Source organism: Coloeus monedula (genome assembly GCF_965178545.1).
Source record: "Coloeus monedula genome assembly, chromosome: 3".
Lineage (NCBI taxonomy): Eukaryota > Metazoa > Chordata > Aves > Passeriformes > Corvidae > Coloeus > Coloeus monedula.
Window position 1 is genome coordinate 95,704,559 of NC_138783.1, and position 24,156 is coordinate 95,728,714.

General features: G+C 37.1%; 1 protein-coding gene across 1 annotated transcript in view; it reads right to left on the reverse strand.

Annotated features, from left to right (window-relative positions):
- Window positions 1-7,498: 7,498 nt before the first annotated feature.
- The window catches only part of MYO16 (myosin XVI), a gene marked incomplete at both ends in the record, with an annotated part of 287,015 nt that continues 270,357 nt past the window's right edge, over window positions 7,499-24,156 (reverse strand). Inside the window, 2 exon segments of the mRNA XM_082277664.1 lie at window positions 7,499-7,732; window positions 22,753-22,844. Of these exon segments, the coding sequence (XP_082133790.1) occupies window positions 7,499-7,732; window positions 22,753-22,844 (326 nt within the window).

The following is a 24,156-nucleotide window of genomic DNA, read 5'->3' on the forward strand; positions in this document are numbered from 1 at the left end:
GTATGCAGCAAGATGAAGAAGAGTCAATGCTTCAGTAAATCTCTGGAGGACAGGGCTGATGTGTCTGGATGCTGGCAGCCTGAAGAAATGGCTGGCAGAAGATTAACATTGTTCAAAAACAAATTAAAATTTTGGATCCCCATTGGAAAACCCCTATGCAACAGAACAGGGGGCTGATTGGACAGGAAGCAGTTTTGTCCACGGGGACAAGAACTTTCAATAGTCTGCCTTGGTGCTAAAGGAATCCAACCTTATCACCCTCTCCAACTCCCTGAAAGGAAATTGTAGCGAGGTGGGGGCCTGTCTCTTCTCACAAGTAAGCAGTGATAGGATGAGAGGAAATGGCCTCAAGTTGTACCAGGGCAGTTTAGATTGGAGGTATTTAAAACACTTGTAGATATGACATTTAGGGACATGGTTTAGTGATGAACTTGGCAGTGTTTAGTTTACTATCAGACTCAATCTCAGAGGTCTTTTCAAACCTAAACAATTCTATGCTTCTCCTCCCTGAGTACAGTGTCTCTTTCCTCATGAGAAATTTGGAGTCAGATGGAGTCAGGAACTGGAAGTCTAGAACAGCCAGTATGGAAACCCAGTTTAGTCCTGCCTGCCTGTCCAGAGACAAGGCACCTAAAAGGCAGTCTTGTGTAATTTCCTTATAGGAACTGACAACTGACTCCTCAGCAGGATCTGGCCTTTTATTTCTATACAGGGATTACATAAAATACCAGATAAATACGTACCTTTTTTTTTTATTATTTTTTTATTTTGTATCGGCAGATCTTATTTGAATGTTTGGCAGGACTCTTGTAAACACACAGAAATAAGTAAATTATCTGTGGGCCGTAAAAATCAGCTGGGGTCAAATCCTGAACTTAACTGAAGATCTTTGTAAAATCATGGACTTAAACTAGACCCACATTCCCCAGCTACAAATCAACATCTCTGTTGAAAAAATAAGCCTGCTACAGAGTGTTATATTTGTCTAGAAAAGTAAGCACACCTACATGAGATATTTGATATAAAGGGTCCATCGTTGTGCCTTTTATCAACTAAATAGAATGTCTTTCCCACCTCAGAGAATCTAAGACTCTGGATGTTTGTCTCCCCCAGGAGACAAAAGATGCACTCTTTTCAGACTGCATGATGTCTGACTTTGCTAACTCCTCATGCCTGATGAGAACTCAGGGATTACATAGGACAGAAGCTTAAGGCAGAAGGAAGTCTTTAAACTTTGAGAGTTACTTTTGGGACATTGTCTTGATCTTTGATGATATGGCATCTAGCATGTTACTTATGATAATTCTAAAACCCAAGGAGCCCCAGTCACAGCATGAGCATAGAAGATATGTTTCAAATGCACTTATTTCCATATTGCCTTTTTTTTTTTTTTCCCTTTTCTAACTGCTCAATTCAAATTACAGACATAGGAGCTATATTAGTAAAAGCTAGACGTGACTAAATACTTTCAGTAATCAGGTTACTAAAATATAAATTTAGATGACTAGAGGGGTAATTTCTATTCAAGATACTTTTAACTGCATTGACTGATTGTGACTAGATTCATTAGGCAAGAATTTAGACCAAATCTATATTCAGGATACTGGTCAGAACCCTGAGGAAGGTCATGATACCTGAAAATTTCCAAAGCACTCACCCAAACTTACCCATCCACTGACAAACGTTTTCCTATCTTAGTCCTGTCAGATCAGGCAACTCTTTGCCTGCCTATCTGATTGGTAAGGCTCAGACCACTCTTTTAGGGAGGGTCTGCACTAAAACCAGCTAGAGATGGTTTTAATTCAAACAAACCACATGGAGCTGTCTTCCTGAAAGGATACAAAATCAGGTCCCCTAGTTCTTGAAATAATTTCAGGACCACCAAGTTGTACTGTGTTGTGAGACAGAGGAGCTGTATCTGCATAAAGAGTCATTTAGTAGTTGTGGCAATTTCGTTGCCACAACATTCTAGCCTAATGGTTTGGTGACATTTGGACAGGGAGAAAGTTGCCTTCCAATATTCATTGTTGGAAACATGTGAGTAATTTATATTAAGTGTTAATTAGAAAGAGTCTGCAAAACATTTCTCCCCTTTTTCTGGGAGTATATGACAGATTCAGCACTTTTCTTTCTGTACTCTAATGAGTACTCTCACAGGAGACAGGTGACTACATGTCCAGGTAGGCTGAGAAGGGGCTAGAGCCCAAATAAAACAGAGTGAGGGCACGAGCATTAGCTAATAACTGTCACATGAACATTGTTATGACAGAAATATACCCATGCTTGTCAAATTTTCCTTGTTGATACTTCAAAAGATCTCAGCAGTTCTCCTGCATTGCAAAACAAATATCCATTAGTGTAGTCTTTTCAGAGAAGAGTGGATTTATGAAAAGGTATGTTTGTGAAGAGTTGAAATTATGTGTAAGTTCAGACTGCATCCAACAAATACTTTCAGCTAGAAAAAGTGAAAAAGATGTTGAAATACTGAAATATTCTATTTCAGCATTTTAAAGGACTTTTTTTCAAAAATTAATCATAAACGCTATGCTGTAATTTCATTTAACAACTTTTTTTTTTTATCATAAAAGTCTGATTGAGAATTAAGCTAAGTTGACAAGAAAGGAAATAGGAAAGTGCTAAGAGGGGACTTTATTCATATATATGAAAATGAAACCAAGCTACTTAAGGTTGAAATAAATATGTCTAACTAATTCAAGATGAGGTTCTCTTTCAAAAATCCTCAAAAAGTCAAATCATGACTTGACCGAACTTTTGCCTCTGACACTTCACAGCAAAATGCATGATTTGACCAGATCCAGCATACATTCATGGGTTGGTGAAAAGGCCAAACCACAGTGGAGAGGACAGACAGTCTTTGCTAATGATCTAATTCTCACAGCCACAGTGTAAGCCAGCACTGGGATTTATTTATTTCTTCTCAAAAGGAAAATCCTGAATATACAGAGAACAGCAGAACTGGAAGAAAAGCATTTCTTTCTATTTTGTTAAGATATTGTCAAATAGTTATGCTCAGGTGGTGTTCTCTTTTTAAAAATTTTATATTTAAAACACAAAACCATGAAATATTTAATACCATTCTGGAAAACTGATTTGTACAGAGTTTAGTTACATTTATTATTTAACAAGCGAATGGCAAAACTTACTTTAAGTTCCTCAGAGCATTTCAGATATTAGCAGGCTTTATAGAGATAAGAATAACAGGATTACTAGGGATGCCAATACTATACAGCAGAATTAAAAGCTACAGTTAATATGGCTATTACTATCACTTTAGAACTATGCTACAATCTATTATGCTTTCTTAGCAAGTTAATGAAATTCTTTGTCCCACACACAAAGGATCTGCAGTATAATAAAGTTATTAAAGAAAGTAATTAAACCTTTTAGAATAAAAAAGGATCACTGGCAAAAAAAAAAAGGTAAATGCATTTCACTTACTCAACAATCATACTATTGTTTTGTAAACAATACAAATTTTTAAAAGGCTTATCACTTCATGCTGTACACAGATCTTTTGAAAAATATCGGTGCATGTATTTCTCTGAACGTCTAAATCAGTTTTTAAAAACAAAGTTTTGCTTAAAATTTGCAATAGGAATGTAACTACAGCAACTAAAAACCACCAAGTGCTATTTCAGGAGTAACAAGTAAGGTATACAAGCTTTATAAAATTTCTCATGCCAATAGATGTTGTTTTTCTTTTATTGTGGCTTAATATGGTTTCAGAATTCTCTTGGCTTTAAGACCAGTAACTTTTTAAAGTGTAATACATATCTGATTCCTCTTACCTTATGCTGAAAGTGATTTGTTAGGCGTTTCGGTTTTTCCACATATTAAAAATTAAGCAATAAGGCACAAAGTGGAGGAGTGATTATCTGATGATAATCCCAGCATCCTGAAATTGCTTTATTGCAAATATAAATATATTTTAGATTGTTCACTGGATATTAGGGGCATTAGCACGCCCACAGAGTTTAATCTTCCCCTTTAGAATATTAAATTCATAAGGCTTTTTTTTTGTCTAAGCTATTTTTTAATGTGAAAGACAGGACTTCATATACTCAAGAAATACTGTAATTGGCTGGTGCATACTCCACTGGGGAGATGAATTTACAAGCACTGTACAGTTCTGCTAAAACTACTTCTCAACACTTCAAAATGTCAATAGTATATTTTCCCAGCCCTGTAAACACATTTTGATACACAATATAAACTTTAATGGTAGTTTTAAGACACCTCTGGGGGTATGGTTACTTAAGCAATAAGACACAGTAGGGTGTGAATTATGGTATAATAATTCCCTACCAACTGCATTGTTAGGCACGAGGCCAAAGGCCAAGGGACCAATGAACACATTAGGTGTGAATTATGACATCATAAGTCACACTGTAGAGTGTCTTACTGACATTAGAGAAATATTTAAAACATGTTTTAAAGCAAATACTTTAGTCCTAGAGTACTATATTTTAATGGAATATCCTGAAAAATCTTTCCAAGTAAAAAGTTAGCCTTTATGTAACCTGGAATTAGAAATGAAATTGAAACAAAGGAAAACAAAACAAAAAAGGTCTTCTAAGTTTGTCATATTGCACTGTGGTGACACGCTTTAAAGAACAGCCCCAGAAGATATATGTCTTACCCAAGTTTGTAAAAAATAGCACAAAGGCCTTCTGCACAGGGGATTATAATCTGCTTTTCTCATTGTAGAATCAGATTGCTTGAATCAGGGGTGTACTGGCTTCTCCCATGTAACTGTGTTGATGAAACTGCTAGAAAACCTACATACCTTTTTTCCACACTTGTTCATACTATTGTAATAGGGCACAAGATGGACTTTGAACAAGTAGCAGAAAAGTTCCTTAAGACCCCATTTGAACTCCTGCAGCTGAGGCTGCTCACCATTCTAACACAACTTTTAGTAAGGACTGCAAGTAGGATAATGTAAATTTATACTGTTTTCCATTTTAAACTCCGTTTGACAAATGCATTTTCTCCCCTCTGGGTACTCCCTCATTCCAAGAGCAGCAATGACAACAGTGTCATCTGGAGATACACAAGCTCACCTTACAAATAGCTCAGTGACTGGAAGCAAGCTCACTGCAGCAGCAGGGATTTTGGCTTGATCTAAACTGGTTTCTCAGTCAGTTTTTACAGCTTGTCTTAAACTTCCAGGCTGCTGTGGATTGATTGCTACCAGTGGCTGAGCCAGCTAGTGAGCATTAGGGTTGGCAATATGATAAAGCTTGTGGGAGGGCTGTTTGCCAGGCCCATTTGGGGAGCGATAAGCCTCAGGGCATGTCTGCGTGTCTCAGTGCACTGAGGTGCTCAGCATTGCTAGGCTGGCTGGGTAGATGCTGTTGTGGCTATGGATAGGGATGCTGTGCCATGTAGGGATAACAACCTGCATCCTGGAAGCAATATAGCTGCAAGGTCAGGTTAATTAGCTCTGCTGCATTCAGTTCTGGAGCCATTTAATTTCTCACTCACAGAGGGATCTCTGTGTGTCCCTGGTTATCTGAGGGAAAAAACAGAAACCTCAGTTCTTCCAGGCACAGCCTCATTCTGACAGAATAAGAGTTGTTTTCTGCATAACCTCACTCATAGGGGTTACCTGCCCCCCCAGATAAAGTCATTATCTGTGGCCATTTACATCAGTCAGAGGTAAAATCTGGAGCCTAGAGTTCCTCATTCTCCATGAAACAGAAATGACAAATCTTACATAGAGGACTTCTGTGAAGGTAGCAGTGGTAACAAAGTAAAATTTTGAGCTAACTTGGTGTCTCCCCTTCCTTGTCCACTCAAAATGTCTGTTTTAATCTCCAGCAAGGGAAGGGGCTTAATTCTGCCTACTGCTTGATGATACTCACAGGAACAATTTGAGTTTTGCTGCTTTCCTGTATAAACAAACAAACAAGCATGTGATTGCTTATTGCTATTCAGCCTGATTGAAACTTCTGTCAAACATGATGGAAAAACCTACACCTCTATGGATTTTTTACTTTTCCAACAACTTCCAACAAAGAGTGAGTTCACCAATTTAGACCTAGCTTACACTTGAAAATACTTGTTTTATATCCACTTGCAAAACTGGAAACACTTTTTCCTGGATCTCAATAGGAATGGGACAAACAACCAAGAAAAGGGTTCCACACTGCCTCTACATACTCCAAGAACTTAAAATAAGTAGCCCCAGAAAAAAACCTTTAAATATATATAAATTACACCTTTTAGTGGCAAAGCAGTATTTCAAAGACTGCTGAGCAATTACTAACAAGTTCTCAGCAGCATGTTTTTCATAAATTAACATTACTGCTCAGAACTCATGTACACTAACTAGAATGCTGCAATTTCTGAAACCATTTCATTACATGAAATTTGAGGTATAAATGCATCACTGTGCTACCATAATAAGGACATAATACTTTGATATACCCATCTCTGCAAAGCCTTCGGGCTTGTAACAGTAAATCACAGACCTATTTTCATACCTCATTACCATTATGTATCTTTCCACTGACACCTGACCTTATGCATAATCAGGTATGAATCTCAAACCACACTTACAGTCTAAATGAGTGCCTCATTATTTTACATAACCCAGAATGAAATAAGATTTGAGATGTAACTGCAAAATTCACAGTTCACACATTCAGAAATGCAGGTTCATCAAAAAGAAGTAATGGTCTCTAATTTGGGACTGTGAACAGCACCAAATCACTACTGCTCATAGGAGCTTTGCAAGAATTTCAGGATTGGATTTTAGAAAGGATATTGCCAGTTCTGAAAAAAATAACGCATTGTTGAAACTGTTTGGTATGTTGTTAAAGATGAACTATGAAAGAAAAATGCAAGTACTGAATTTATTACCTGTATTTTGAAGAAAGAACAACAGCACCAATTGCATGAAGTTATAAAACACCAGAAATAAACATGTAAATAATCTCCATGGAACACAGACATCTACAAAGAAATATATATATATATATATGTATACATGTAATATAATAAACCCATTCATTAGGGAACAAGAAACATATTTTTGTACTGTATAAAACAGCTGTACAGTGTGCACACAGACTTTCCTGATGTCTCTAAAATGTCTGTCAGTCACTTCTCCCCATCATCATTTGCTTAACATAGTTTCTTCATTGTCCATGGGAGAACTCTAAGTGACTGTTTTGTACTTTTAAACTAAGTACTTACAGTGCAGTTTGTCTCCATATATATATACACATGCATACATATATATACTCACCAGTGCACACATATATGTATACATGTATATATATGAAAAGAACAAACACACACATGTACACACACACGTGACAGATCAAAACAGCTCCTCCATCCTGTGCTATCGAATTAGTGCTTATAAAAAATCCCTGCACGTTTTGTGAAGGGAAGAAAACTTGCTGATTGTGCAGATTGAAGTGATTAGATGGTTCCATTCCTAACAGTCTGCAAACACACATCTGAATCATATGGTGGTGTCCCATATGCCTGAAGAGAGTCTGTTGCAGGAGGTATCTTCTACCTTCTTCAGCAGTGTTGGCTTCTTACAAGGGGGTGGAGGTGGGGCTGTGATTCTTTGCTCAGTGTTGTGCAATATTTGCTGCCAGTCTTCTCTCTCTTCACACAGCTTTCTCCTCCAATCTAGAAGCTCTTGTAGAGCCACACTCTCATTCTCAGAAAGTCTAAGCTGATGAATAACCTGTGAGAAGAAAACAATGATAGCAATAACAATAATAATAATATGTGGATAAAGAAAACAGATCAAATAAGCCTGTTAATAATTTGAAGCAACCTTGTCCTCCAAAAGGGTTTTAAACTCTTTACACTGAAAACAAAGAACATTAGTGATTTAGAATTGCCCAATTGCAATCTTATGTCTGAAAGTCACAGAGCCTGAAGTCACAATGTCTGAAGTTGTATGAAGCAACTGTCAAAAATGAAACAAACAGAAAAAAACTCCCCTGTGTCGTCAAAGGGTACATGAACAGAATTCTCTGAAACACACAAAGCAGACTGCCTACAGCTGCTGCAGGAGTAGCAAGGTTTGTCCTATAAATATAAGTACCCAAATAGCCATAACCATAACCTTTGTTGCATATTAGAATCAGTAAAGCTACTTGTCAGACAGGTGTTATCCTTAGAAGCAGGGGCCAGTTCTTGTCTTCCTCCAGAGTATACATTAACAACTTCAACTGTAGTTTCAGTCAGCCTGAATCTATTTATAAATTCATTCTGAAATAGCCACAGTTCTGTACTAGATTCACAATCCACCCAGAAGAAACTGTTCCCTTCCTTTTAACTCTTCTATTCCAGTGACTATTTATTTTGTTCAAGTCAGTTTGAAGCCCTCATAGCAGCACAAGTCCATGAAGCGACGAAGTCCATCTCACGGTCCTTTAAGACTTACTTGACACCTATGTTGTACAGCAGCCCCTAGAGCAGGTACTGAGATCTATTGGCTTAGGAGCTTTCTGTAACTAGAAAATATGAAACAAGCCCATCATAACATCTAATAGCCCACAACCCGTATCCTGTTACCTTCTTTCTTAAGAACCCTACAGGAGCACCTGTTAGAGGCACCTATGGCATGACTAAAATGCCCACACTTCACCTCACACAATGGGCTCATGTAAAGGTTGCATTTCTCTACTTGTCATAATGAAAGATGACTGCATGTTAGTTATGATAAAGGAAATGATGTGCAGTGCCCTTAAATGCTCATGAGACACCCCACACAGGATTAGTTCCAGTTGCAAGGAAAGCTGAGTGACACGAAGGGTGTTTTTGTCACTGATAGGCAATGGGGTTCCTGGGGTAGAAGACTTTGCTATTGCCTGTGGCTCCCGCTGTTCCTTCACAGAACAGCAAGTACCTGAGTACAGAGGCTTACCAGGCTTTACACTGCTATTTCAAATGTGTCCAGTGCAAGTCAGACCTTTCACATGCACATGCTGTCAGAGAAGGAATAAGCCCTTACATGGATATGCCTGAATATCTGCAGGGAATTTGCTTAATTTCTGGTTGGTTGATACTTCAAAGAGAAATGCCTTAGCCTATATTATGCCTTAATAACAGCATAAATCAAGCACAGTTTAAAGTTCTGAATTTTTTTAAAAAATGAAGAAAAATGAAAATGTTTGAAAGACTTCATTAAGTGTATCTCAACTGCATATCACTATAAAATTAAAAACCTCTTTGCTTTTATATTTACACAAAATGCAACAGGGCATCTCAGCAACTCAAGTGAAAATTAAATGTTCCACAGATAGTGCTAGAAGAATATCAGAGACAAAACATACTTTTTCTTTTTTTCAGTGGTTTATAAAAGATTAGAAGACAAAAGTTTGACTTGGAAACAACTTATCAAGAAAGACAGGTCAGGTGGCTTTATCCTGTAGAACAGTTGAAAAGTTTGTGAGTCACCATGGCTTACTCACGGCCAGTTGCTGTAGTTTTTTGTGCATTTAAATTATGAGCACAATCCATTTTAGAAAACACATAGATTGGAATGCAGTCTTCCCAATTTGGACACCTTATTTGTACCTAAATATAAGACAGTTCATGAACTGTGCTAGGCATGCTTCTCAGAGAGGTGCTGGAACACACAAGAACCAAGCTTTGTTAGATGGTCATTGCAAGAGTTACATATGAAAGAGTTTCAGAGATAAGTAATCAAAGACATGCCTGAACACTGCAGTATAAATATAGTTATTAAAAAAATAGGTATTTTGAAACTGTGTAATTGGATGTGCCCTGGTGACAAAAGTTTGGATAGTATGACTAATGAAGTCTGGAAGAATTTTCAGATTGAGAGATGGACAGAGTGTTTGGAAAGAGACAGTGCCATTGCTGTTCAAGGAACATAAAGGCACATAGGGGCAGGGTAAGGAGTGAGCACATTTTGCCTGGGCAAGGAATTGACAAATGCATCCTGTTTATAGCTTGTAGGCACTGAAGAAACTTTATTATACTGGCCCTGCTTATGCAAGCTGTAAATTAATATAGGATCATCAGTTTCACTATAGAGCTCATTTTCCAGTGAATAGTGGACAAAAATTGGTCCAGTTCACAAATAAGCGTACATATTTTATTGTAATTTCTTAGGCAGGGATGGAAAAATATCTCAAACATTTATTCATTATGAAACTGATCTGGTAAATAAGCTGGAAAACAACCTGCATGAAGGACATGAGATGAAACTGCAGTCGAAATGAAATGGGGGAAAATGCACAAGAAGTGGCAGAGCTCTAAACGAACCAATTAATTTAATTAGATCTCTTTGAATAACATGGTATCTTTTCTCTTTTTCATTTGTGATTAGACTTGTGACAAGCTGAAGATCTATTATACATATTCATTATAGAAAAGGTTGGCTGAATAATTTTACACGAAGCACAATGTAAAACAGTAAGCTATGTTTCCTGATTATTATTCTATATCCTGAGAAGGTATTTTATGAAGGGTGAATGATGTGTGTGGGAATTAATTACTTTAAGACTACTGATCTTTTGAATGGACACTAAACAAACAACTTCAACCAACTGTATTGGCAACAACAACTGTAGACCAGGATTTTCCTGCTCAAAGTCAATGGTCAATCAGACATGGTATACAGCATTTGGGCTAGACCCACAAAACATATAGTATTTGAATAACTGGCATTTAACAGCTCTGCCTTTGGGTGGAAACACCATCCCTGTGTTTAGTATCCAGAGCAAACAAGAAAAGCTGAAGTGTCAAAGTCACACACAAAAGAAGAGCTTGTGGAGTTACCACAGCTATTAACTGGCAACTGAAATGGATTGAAGGATTTAAACCAGATCTGTATTTTCCACTGCAAAATATGGAAAGATGGACAAAATAAATTTGTAATGAGCAGCCCAGGGAGGAGCTTTCAGAATTAATTCTTTCCACTTCACAGCCCAAACACTCAGGCTGTAGCAGCAAGTGCTCTCCTCCCGGCATCAAGGATTTTGGTGGGTGACAGAACACAAATGACTCAGTTCCATCACAGCATGCATGGAAGGACTTTCATCATTCTCTAGAAGTTAGAGCATATTGGGAAATTAGAAGATGTGGATTCAACTTCTCTGTATTGGTCCTAGCTGAGATGAAGATCATTTTCCTCTTTGCATTGGTAACTAGGAAGCAGCTGATAACTCTCCAGTGTTCTGGCATCTGTTGAACAGAGCTGGCACAGCCTCAGTGCTGTCTCTCCAACATTCCCACCTGACCAGTAGGCTGCGGGTGGGCAAGATCTTGGGAGGGGACACAATTAGGCCAGCTGACCCAAACTGACCAAGGGGATATTCCATACCATATGCTGTCTGCACACCTATAAGAAAAAGGAGGGGGAAGGGGAGATATTCATTATTTAGACTTTACCTTCCAGAACAACCTCCACATATGCTGAAACCCTGCTTCCCAGGAAGTAGCCAGACACTGCTTGCTAATCAGAAGTAGAGAATAAAATATTTTTGTTTTATTTTCCTTTTCCTTTGCTTCTTGCATGTGCACAACCTTCACTTTTGCTTTAGTAAACTGCCTATATCTTGACCCATGAATTTTTTTCCATCTTATTTTTTCCCCCTGTCCTGTAGCAGAGGGGAGTGATAGAGCAGCTTGGTGAGCACTTGGTGTCCAGCCAGGGTCAACCCACCACAGTTCTTTCAGGTTGAGGAAGAGACCAAGTTCCCACATGCTGAGAGAACACTTCAAGTACAAGGGGTGGACTCTCAGTGCAGAGCAGAAGGACTCTGACTCCTGTGCTTTGTGCTGTCTGATTAGCGTGCTAAAGTAAAACCTTCAGAGAGAGTCCCTTGTGGTTTTAGTGCACAAAAAAGCACAGGAGACAGAGCACTTTGGTTATATGCTGGCAGTCATGAAAATCTTGGAGCACAATTTTGCCTATACACATTTGAGTATTGCATAGTCATTGGAGAATGAGGCTCTGAACTTCCTTCTGGATTTAGGCTTCTAAATTCTGCCTAAATTTCACTGTACGGCCTAAAACAGACATGCTGGATTTCAACTTTGTCTTAGAATCAAGATGAGTTGCTATAAGGTAAGTCAGTAATTTTTTTTAATTACAGTCTATTTCATATGCAAGTTAAAAATTCAGCAAGTGTTTAATTATAGAAACTAGAAGGTTTCATATTTTAAATAATTTGTGACAAAAAGTATGCCAGATAAAATGATTAACTAGCACATTTAAAATTAACTTTGAGTTATTTAGAGATTTTGCTCTAGAATCTCAAGAAATTAATTCTTCTTTAAAAGATCAAATGCTATAACTTTACAGAGGATGTTTTGTAGCATTCAGAAGCAAAGAATTTATATTCTCTGTTTGTGTGTCAAATGCAACGGAGTCTTAATCATCAGCCTATGACTAAAGGGCTTATTACATAGTCTGACAAACAGGGATTTATTACTGGTAGATTCTTTTCAGTATTTCACCTCAGTTTGCTCCCTCATTGACCAAATGTAGGGTTTACCTTTTAAAAAATATGTGTATACTGCTATACTAATTTTTTCATTCGTGAATGCACTCTTTTTACTAGTATTCATCAGAAATGAAGTACTTAATTACATATGATAATTACGTATTATTTAAAACATACAAACTATTTCCTTTGCACAAAATGTAGCACTTCATGTTGTGTTACAGTTCTTAGTTGCTTCTTTAAATTTTAGTAAGATTCCTGCCTATAGACGTATAAGGACAAGAGAAAATCACAGCACAATTTAAGGACATGCAAAGCACATAAACCTGTGTTGCTGAGACATTTCCCTTTTGTAGCTAGTTCATATTTTTTGCTTGGAGAAATAATGCCAGCTGTTTTCTTCAACAGATTTATCAATGTTGGTGCTTTAAAGTAACTGTCAGTAAATGCTCACAGTTAATTATTGCATCATTGATTTTTCTCTTCCATTAGCGAAGTTGAGGTCCCATCATGGAATCTTTGGGACAACTGAGTTCAGAAGAGCAATGATTTTACCTTTCTAAACTTTGATCAGGATCTAAAGTGAATTATGCAATAAATGTAAAATGTTTATGATAAATTATCATAATTATTTTAGAAATGAAACTGCCTTGACAAAATCCCTGTTTACAATTTCTTTCAGTTTGTAGGCTGCCTAAATATGAAAGCCAAATAAATTTCAGCCAATAGGCGATTCACATTTAATTTTATTACAGCCCTCAAAAGCAGTTCATAGACCCCAGTGGATCTTCTGTGGATCCCTAGTTTTAAAGACAGTAAAGATGAGGATGTTCTGACCTCTTATTTCAAAATTAAACACCATTTCATTCAGTAATTCAGAAAATAATTATTACTGCAAGCAATTATTAGCAAGAGCAACGTATTTTGATTCAACTTGTATGCAACTCCCACAAAAATGTTTCTAACTCATTTTAATGGCTTCATTTTTTAAATTTATTTTTTTTTTTTAATCTCATAAGCCCTTACACTGACTCTTTCCAAACATGCGTGTCACAACTTTATCTCCAACCTACTGAACAGGCACACTGCAACCTCTCAAAAAATCCTAACACTTCAGGTCCCAACAGGTATGTTTGGGGTTTTTATAACGTTAAAGAAAGAGCAGATAACAGGAAAGAGCAGATAACAGCAGATAACAGAAACAGCAGATAACAGTTCCACCAACTACTGAGTCAAGGAAAATTAAAAATCTGTCAGTCTACATGTTATTTACCAATATAATATTCACTTAAGTATATAAGGGGAAAGTGCACAGTAAGCCAAGGGTGTGTTAAGAAGCCCAGGTAAGCATTCAACATAAATCAAATCAATATGTAAATTTGTGTTTGATTGGGAAACCTGCACTGGCCATGTAAGACCCCAGCAGGGAGCACAGAGCAGCTATGACAAATGAGCTTACATGCTTCAAAATTCCAATTAAAATCTTCAAACACGAATGTAACACCGGGATCCAAACTGATTCATGGGATTGTCATGTGAGTGCTGGGACAGGCATTTTTTTGCAGTAGCAGATCCACTGGATGTAATAACTTGATATGTGATATACAATAATAAAATTATTTTAGTTAATTGTTCTTTTAAACTGCTGATGATTTTTCTTTGTGTTGGAACAACTTACAATGTCCAAAAAAAAGGCTCCGAATGGATGTCAAATGGGTTTATTGGAAAGGAGAAAATGGCAAAGAAGACAGGTGCTCTGTCTGGTGCAAATCTGGAAGTGCTCTGGAGAAGGCATGCCAGCAAAAAATTAATGAGATCCATAACTGAAAATACATTGCATTTGCTTTTTTCTAAACAGGAAAATATCTGTCTCAGTTAAATTTTCGTATTACATCAAAAGAAGAAACTAAGTTTAGAACAGGTGTTGTTATATGATGACATACCAAAGGAAGTAATAACTTGGCTGAACTATAAATATTTGGGATAATCTTAAAAGTAACTTTGTATTTAAAATAAAATTTAAAAGGGACTTCATTTATGAACAAAAATGCATTGCCACTAGATTCAGTTAGAAATGTTTTCCCTTCTGACAAGCTAATTTACAACTCTCTGTTGGATTTTTTTTTCAAGGGACAGATTCAGTTCTCTTCCAAACATTAGTTGTGGAATGATGCTGGAATTGGGAAATTGTTGTGTCAGAGATCATGCAGACACAGGTATCTTTGATTGCCCAGTCTAGCCCTCTGCTATCTCATGGCACTTGGAAAGCTCTCAAACTTCATCCTAAAAAATTAATTCCACTGTTTTCCTGAGTTTCACTTTCTGATAGGATTTTCCAGAAGAATTAATGAAAGAAAAATGTGCTAAGGATTACTATCTACAGAATGAACTCTGACTCCAGAAGCCCTTCCTCACAGGCCACTGGAAACTGAGAGATCATACTTGCAAAAGGAACATCTCGTATCTCTGTCATTACCCTGCATAGCAGAGCCTTCTTGTTTTTATCAGAAAGAGAATCTCAGCCTACACATACCTTTACTGTGCCTCAGGCTGGATATTTGACATTCTTCATCTAACTGCGATTCTATTTCTGGTGGAAGTTGTCTCATTTTCTGCCATACTGTTGTAGTTTCTTGTAGTCTTTTTGTTGTTGTTGTTCATTAGGTTTTTCTTTGGTTTTTTGTTTGATTTGAGGGAGAGGGAGGTGGTTGTTTGGTTTGGGGTGATTTTTTTTTATTATTATTTTTTGAAGTGATACATTTTAGTCACAAAAGCTGGACCTGTCTTCCATACTTTTGCATCATTCAGTGAATGTATCAATATTATCAAAAATATACCAATAGTTATATCCCGATATTATCAATGAATTATGTTAGTCATCCTCCATACAGACTGGAAGTATCTCAGCAATCAAACAAAGATAATATATCTTTGCAAAATAAAATCAGCACACAAAACCTGAGTACAACTGTAATTTGCAACCTGGTAGAAAATATTAGCATAAGGTAGACAATGTTCAATAATATATAACAGGCACACTGATTACCTGAGCTGGGAATAGAGTTGGACAAATCTATGCATTCAAAACAGGGCTGTACTTTGTTTATTTGGATCATGTGGCTTTCAATTTTAATTTTTTTTTTTTTTTTGCTGAGTTTCTTTCAACTCTAGATTCCTGATTTCAACTAAAAAGTGACACATTCCCAGAGTGACTAAAACATCAACCATCAGCAAATACTGAGGGTTTTTTTCTCCAAGGTAATATTTATCCCCAGATAAACTAATCATACAGTGCTCTTTAAAACATTCAGAGCATCCCCCTATTTGCCTCTGATGCTTGAGAAAAAGAATATGTTCATACAGCAACTGTGTCTTTCTCAAGATGAGTTCTGGAAACAAATCCTTTATCATAGAGGTTTTCGGAACAGCTGACCTAAAAATGCTGATACTGCTTTGCACATAATCTAACAAAAAATATCCAACAAACTAAGTCATGTTGCTACTTAATTGATCACTGACTTTTTATGGCAAGATATTTTATCCGACTAGATAGAGATTATGCTTGCCACAATGCTTGCAAAGCAATTACAAAAACAATCATCAGCTCGTATCTGCTGTAGTTGGGCGTCATCCTTTGTTGTATAGAAACACTACACTTGTGGTCAAACAATTTATTTAGCAATACTCAAACAATCATTTAATTTATGGTCTGTTAGCATTCCAAACCTCTGCTATCTGTATGTGGCAGTGTGTGACAGCAAGAGAATGAAGGGCAGAGGAATTTATTCCCTCTCACACTGGGCACTTCTAAGTGAGAGGTGTAGTCACTCCACAGGCGCTGTCAGTGGGGTGGTGGACCACACTCCTGCTGAGCTCAAATTTGAAGCAGCCTTTTAAGGTGAGCTACTGACCATTGTGACAGCCAAAGCAGCCAAAGAAAGATAATTACACCCTTTAGCCAAACACCAGAGCTTGGGAAGGGCACAGGGATACTCAGGAGGTTTTGTTCCCTTCCCTTCTACAATGTCATCTAGCAGGGGCAAATGCAGTGAGGATGAAGCACTGGAGACAGAAAAGGGGCCTGGAATGTGCAGGGAGCTGGCTGTGACATCAGCTGGTTCAAAGAGGAGGACCTGCACTTTCACCCGTGGAGGTCACAGCGGTCAGACCTGGGCTATACCTGCTTAGCAGAGGGGCACCAGCCCTCCAAGAGCCCTTCACACATAAACACAAGATAATGTACTTACTGATGAATTTACACTGTGCATTACCTCATACCATTTAATCTATAAGGCACATGCTTTTGACTCTAAGTCTTCTAAAAATAAAGCCACAATGTGTTATAGGACCTGATTTTTGTTGCTGTGTGTGACATTACAAAGAGTATTCTTTGGCATTACAGTCAAAACAATAAACAAAACACAACGCAGGGGGGTGTACTGATTCAGATCAATGATAAGTATATAACATTCTATGTCTTCTCTTGGATGTTACATGTTTACAAAGGTGTTAGTGTTTTTTTTTTTTTTTTATTACACCAGACCTCTTTGATTGTCACTTTTTGCTTCAAAGATGATCAAAGACTACTTCCAGCTAATAGACAAACATGACAGACAACAATAAGGAATGTTAGAGCCCAGTGTTTAGAACTGTGACAATGGGTGGGGGATAGCAACACATTGCAACACATTTTTTTAACTTTTGAACAGTCAACAAAAGAAGTGATTGGCAACAAATATTAAATCAAGTAGGAACAAAGAAGACCTTTGAAACCATAATGAATATGCAGCTCTTTTTGAGGGAAGAGACTGCTGAAAGCAATGAGATTTCATGCAATAAGATTCATGGCTTAAGCTGTAAGGAAACAATAAATACATATTTCACAAATATGAAAAGACATTTCCAATTTAACATTGTCAGATGTTGGGTCCTATATTACTGCAATCTGCCAATCTGCACCATGGGGTTTAAACAAAAGAGATAAGACTGCAGATCTTCTAATATAACCATATGTGAAAAAATAACCGTGATTTTTTATCTCACCTCTTTGAACACATGACAGATAAAACATATTTCAGACGTGGGTAACCAAAATCCTACACCAGGGTATGTCATATGTCTGATATTACTTAACCTACCAGGATGGCAAGCTGCTTGTTTATTTGTGTCTTGTTCTGGGAGCATTTCCATAGGACTGAATGCACGTAACATCATCTGATTACAAATAAGCAAATATTCAGCCATTCAGAGCTAAACTGGACAAAGAGGCTTTGCATCTATCAATAGAAAATTTTATACCTTTCTTCTGGGACAACCAAATCTTCAAGAGACTATGGTTGACACCCAGCTTGCATAAAATGCCTATAAACATAGGCAATCACTACAATTATTTTTATTTTATGGAACATAAAAGATCATATTGGTAAGCGTGTGAAGATGAGTATCACATCTGGAACATCACAGACTTTCCACTTTCTTCCTCCGTAGTCCTTCTTTACTGCATCACCCTCTGTTCTATTCTTGGTTCTTTTCCTCCCATTCTTATCTTCCTTTTAGGTTTCTTTTTTCCTCACTTTGGGTTGATTCCTTCTCTCTGGCTCTTCCTTCTTTCTTCTTTCTAAATCCCTTATTCCATTTAATTATTTACCTTCTCTCTCAGTTTTTTTATTCTTTTTCCAAACTTACTTCTTAGAATCATCCGTTATCTGTGCCTGGTTTACTCCCCACTCCCACCCCACACATATGCTTATTATCACACTAGTCTTTAATCTGTCCCTCACTTCCCATCTGTTCATTATCTCCAGGTTGTCCATCTCATCCTGTTACAGACAGACCATGTTGCTTTTTGCTGCCCACATAAGAAAAAAAGAAATCTTTTAGCTGGTCTGCTTTTCTTCATTCCACTTTCTCACACCACTTCCCACTTCATAGTGAATGGTAATAACAAATTTAAAATATCATTGAAAGAAAACCAGACTCAAAACCCTGAAAAAACCCTCACAGTCCTGGATCTGTGAAAAAAAGACAGGGCCACTTAGCTTTTATATGAGGTATAAATATAGAGGCTTGCTTTTATTAACTCTATTTCATCTTGCTGCTGTTGCAGACATTCCAAAGAATTTGTATGTTTCAATGGTCTTTATTCTCTGTCTTTTAAACATAGACACTCACAGCAGCTGTTGAGAACAGAGGAATCACTAAAAAACAGTCTGGAGAGAGCCCATTGGACTGATTAAGGAACTGGGAAACACTCTGAGTAAAAGAAAAAGAGCACAGGAGCAATATCTTTTATAGGTTTTTTATTTTAGAGGAGGTTTTGGGTTTTAGACCCTGCTAAGTAATTTCAACATCTGTGGAGTATCCAGTATGCTTTGGGATCACTTCCTAGACTGTGACTGAATAGAAATGACTCTTAGTCATATCAGAATTTCCTACCTAAGCAAGATTATGGCAAAAATGACAAGAAGAAACACCTCTTTCATTTTGGTGAGGTTTTTGCCTCTGGACAGAAATTATAGCATAAGAATTTGAGACTAGAGATCCGGGCACATTTGGAACTGCCAAACTGTTTATACAAATCACTGAAACAATTTGAAACAATAATTATTTAAATAATTTTAAACCTGTAATTTAAAATCAAGTTTGGAAAAGGAAGATTCCTAGTTTTCTGCTGTTTGGGGAGCAAGAGGCTACCAAAACATTTTCTGTAGAAGCTGAGTTAGAGATATAGTTGCTAAAAGTTTTCATGTAAAGGTAGATTAGGATATTGCTTCTTGCAGTACCATTCTACTGTAGATTTTTGATTTAAAGTTTTGAATATTTCCTTGACTAGAATGTTTTGGTTTACAAGGAAAGCACAAAACACAGGGAAGCTAGTGTGCTGGGTTGGGGAGGAGAAAATGTGTGGCTCTGCTAGCAAGTAGTTTCTGGAATATCTACTGTCTGAACAAACTAAAGCACATGAAACATTTTAATAAAGGATTGACCTCCAAATTCATGGTTGAATTTTCATCTTCACTGAGAATGAAGTTACAGTGTTAGGTATCTATATCAGATGTTATCTGTATCAGATGTTGGATTCTTTATGTTTTTATGTGATATTATTTTGAAACCTATTGATAAAAGCACTTGGAAATCTACACCTGTACAGCCACAAAACAATATGAAGAAGAAGGTATTAGTTTAAAAAACCCATAGTTTGTTGTTCTTTTGACATATAAGACCCTTATTTCTTTTGAAATAGTTTTCATTTCTGAGGAGACAAAAATTAAACTTTAATACTTTTATAATTTTCTGACAGAATAAAGTAGAATTTTATTCCATAACTTTCCACTGAGAAATATTTTGTTAGTAATTGAATTTTCCAATTTTTGTCCTTTTTCATTCAGTAAAAATTGCCCTTTATGTAACCACTGCCCTAGAAAATTAGCATTTTAAATAAAATAAATTAGCATTTATTTTTCTCCTTTTTTTTCAGCAGACTTCATTTCAGGATGATCAACTGGACAATATTTTATGCTTGGTAACTATTTTCAAAAAAGTTTGTTAAAAAATTGATCTGTATGCTGCATGTTGACAGATACTGACCTGAAGAATTATCTCTGGAGTGTGTAGGTTTGCAGTGTGCAGGATGTGTCAGGCAGTGATGCAGGTAATTGGCACCTGATATGACAACAGGATGGTACCGTAACCACAATGTCTAAACTCAATTGAATGTATGTGAGCCTTGAGATCCTGGGACAAAAATGAAATGAACTAACCCTTACTGTCACTGCAGTAAGGAACTAGCAGGGAGATATTAAAAAAACTCCATAAATGTTGGAAGCTCCTGAAAGCTAGTGAACCAGTTTCCTTTACCTGAAGTGACAGTGTCTGCCAAGAGATCCAAGGACCTACATCTTTCTCTTTAGAGCAATTAGTCAATCAGTACCTCCACAGACCTGTGAAAAAGTATGTCCTACTTCACACAGCTGTGCAAGGATTACTTTAAGTGATGAGGTTACTACAGTGAAGCCTGGCAAAGACCTTTACAATTGGCTTGTATGCTGTTAGAGTCACTAGCAGCATGCTAAGAAATGTCAACAGTAATTAAACCCAATAATTTTCAAATATATGCCATGCTTTGGCAGTGGTGAGGAATGCTTTTCACAGCAAGAATTCTCAGCCCTGTGAGCATAGAATTTTTTTAAGATTTTTTTTTTTCTTTTTACGGGAAGAAGATTTTTTCCTTTTTCTTTTGGCAACACCATTTTGCAAGATGTTTATTCATTAGAGGATTGTATCAAAAATCACAGAACTACAGGTTTCTTCTCTAAACTTGTCACAGTTCTTACTGGCTTGCGTTTAAGGATTGTCCCTGCATATAATTCAGAGTACATTTCATAGAATCTATTTTAAAAATTTGTGAAACACTTTGGCAAAACATCTAAAAAATTACTGAAAAGTGACATTTCAAAATACTGAAATGAAATTGTGTTCAGGTTTTGGCAAGTACTTTAGGAAAAATAAAAACCACAAGTTTGCAAATGGTTAACAACTTGCTTCTAAAATAAAATATTTAAATGTTGCAGAATAATTTCACAGGTTCCATTTTCAAAGAAAAGAAGAAGACAATGGCTCTCCATACCCAGTTAATTTAACTCTTTGTACTGCATTGATGTAATTTATACATGACTGTCTTGATCCAGGTAAGCTTATTAGCAACAGAGGTGTGAGGTGCTTCAGGACAAAGGCATCTCGCTGTGTGAGGTTTGTAACTGGACCAAAGTCAGGGACTTGGACTTTCCATTTGCTAGAAAGGTCTCTTTGGCCACTCTCATATGTAATAAGTATTTGGTTGATGTAATAAGAATGTAACAGAGACAACTGAAAACATCCTCGTCCAGGATACCCATCTGGAGACAGTAGAACTGCAAGTATTTTTTTCATAATAGGGTCAAAGTCCATTTTTGAGAGTCTGAGAGGTATGGTGAGGGCAAAAATTTGTTACTGTGTGCAAGACGGATATGTTCCTATGTGTGCCAGGGCAGCCCTGGCCGGCCTTACTCAAGGGATAAGTGTAGTGCTGAGTGCTGTCTTGGCACAGTTTTTCTACTCAGGATAGGCACTGTAGTTATGTGCTTCTGACAGTAAGGTAAAAACCAAAAAAGTGAAAACTTTTATACAAATGATGTTAAAGGCTGAATCTTGCTCCTGCTGGAGGCAAAGGCCAAACATTTGTTTAACTTGGCTAGAGCCAGTATTTTGTTGTTATGAAATGTCAGCTGTCCCCCACAGACAACAGGTAGCTTCTAATGTGATAAAGCACTTCTCTCACCTTCTGGTAAAATAGTTTGGAAATTTTAAAATCAGTTAATGAGAGGTTTCTGTTGAAAAAAGTCCTCTCAGCTCCAACTTGTTTCGTCATTGGACAATATTTAGCTTTACTGTAAACTTCTTACAGTCATCTCAAATAAATAAAATGACTTGGAACTACCCTTTTAGAAAAGTGGATTGAAGACATAAGGACAACAGGAGAGTACAATAATGACATTTAAGTGAAGTGATATAATAATAAAATTTTTGAATGCCCTCATGCCAGAATTGGCTACTTAGAAAGTAAAGTGGTTCACATTAGATACAAAATGCTGAAGAAATAATTAAGAAAATATCTTATGAAAAATTTTATCCCTTTTTGTTCACTTAATGACCATCAAAATTAATTCTATGTTGCAATTTTTAAATTACTTTAACTCACTAGAAATTTTAAGAGAACCGATGCAAGCTTCACATTACCTTAGTATCTATTGCTGTTTTAACTGATAGATATTTTGATTTTATTACTTATTGGTATTTGTACAAAACTTGTGAAGACCATTTTTGAAGTCTTCATCGCTTTTATATAAAAAAGGATGATATAATTATGCATTTAATTCTACGAGGTTCATGCAAGTGTTTCTGGTATGAATGAATCAGTATCTTGAGAGAGATAACATCTTGGTCCTCTCAGGGTTAAGAGACGTATTTCCTGCCTGAAAATAGCATCCTCACAACCAGCAACAGTACATTTCATAAACTTTGAACTCACTGTAAGAAGCTTTCAGGATCATTATTCTTCCAGTAAAAAAAGTTATTAGTAAATTCATTATTGTCTTTAACTCAATAGAAACCTGTAAAAGAAGTCTGCATTTTTCAATGCCAGTACCCAAATTTGAATCAAGAGACAGCTTTCAACATGCACCTACTATGATCTTTTCCTGTTGTAGTGGTTCCAGCAGATCATCAGTGAAATATTTACCTGACTAGTGTGGCTCTCCCTGTGTCTTTGAATCGATGAGCCTGCTGTAGTGCTGGCTGACAGTCTTGAATATTCATTTTCCTCTGGTAATCCTAAAGCAGAAGAATACTAATTTATAATCTGAGATTTATCCACTGGTTTATTTCAAAATAAGATTCAAAAGACCTTGATATGTTTTACTAAAAAAGAAACAAAAAACCCCAAATTACACATTTGCCTGAATATTTACTATTTCCATGCTTACTGAAACAGAACAATTCTTTCTAACCAAGTGGGGGTAGCATAGATAGGTTGAAAGAAGGAGCAATTGTAACTTTACCTATACACTGGCCAGGGATTCCTCCTGCAATGCAGAAATCCCTGGCTCTTCTTCCCCTGACTCATTTTCATGGCAGAAGCAATACAAAGGGAACAAAAACCACGCCTGCAGCATTCTGCTCTCAGTTTAGTATCTCTGTTTCACACAGGAAGTCAGTATTAGGTCCAGGATTCAAAACTTCATCCCCTCAGTACAGAGCACGTTTTTTGTAAGTCTTATAATTATTGTGCACTCTCGATGTGGGAATTAGCTGTCCAAAATTAAGCTGTGTAAAACCAGTCATCCGGTGTAAAACAGCCAGGTAGTCTCCAGTAATCAAGAGAAACAAACACCTCTGCAAAGTGATTCTATAGTGAGGCTCATTGCTGGTGCTTCCCAGTCACTTCTGCAGCAGTGGGAATACCATTCATATAGCACTGCAGATGATCCGAAAGGTGGGATGAGGGGAAGCAAAGGCACAAGCAGAAACACAGAGAGTCCACGATAGGTGTTTTTAAGCACCTCACAAACCAGAATCACAGACACCATGGTAGGTCTGTGTATTGGGTCTAGCAGAGCTGGAGATCATTTTTCCCATAGCAGCCCTCATAGTGCTGTGCTTGTGGTGGGTTGACCCTGTGTGGATGCTGGGTGCCCACCCAAGCGGCTCCATCACTCCCCTCCTCAGCTGGACAGAGGGGAGAAAATATAAGGAAAGGCTTGTGGGTTGAGGTAAGGACAGGAGAGACCAGTTACGGTCATGGGAAAAACAGACTCAGCTTGGGGAAATGAACTGAATTTATTTATTACCAATCAAAATCAGAGTAGGCAAATGATAATTAAAACAAAGCTTACAACCCCTTAAAATCCCTCTATTCTCCTTTTAGTTTCCCCCTTATAACAGTGCCTTCCCACAACTTTGTAACTGGGGACAACAGGTTTTTAATTTTCTTTGTTCTTCTGAATATCATAAGATCATAAATATGGATCTTTTTCTTCATCATCTGGGCCTCCTCTGAACACATAGACAATGAGGAAGGTGAATCTGTTTCCAGCTCAGGGAATCTGACCCTGTTGTCTCAGTAATTGGAACTATGTGTTATTTT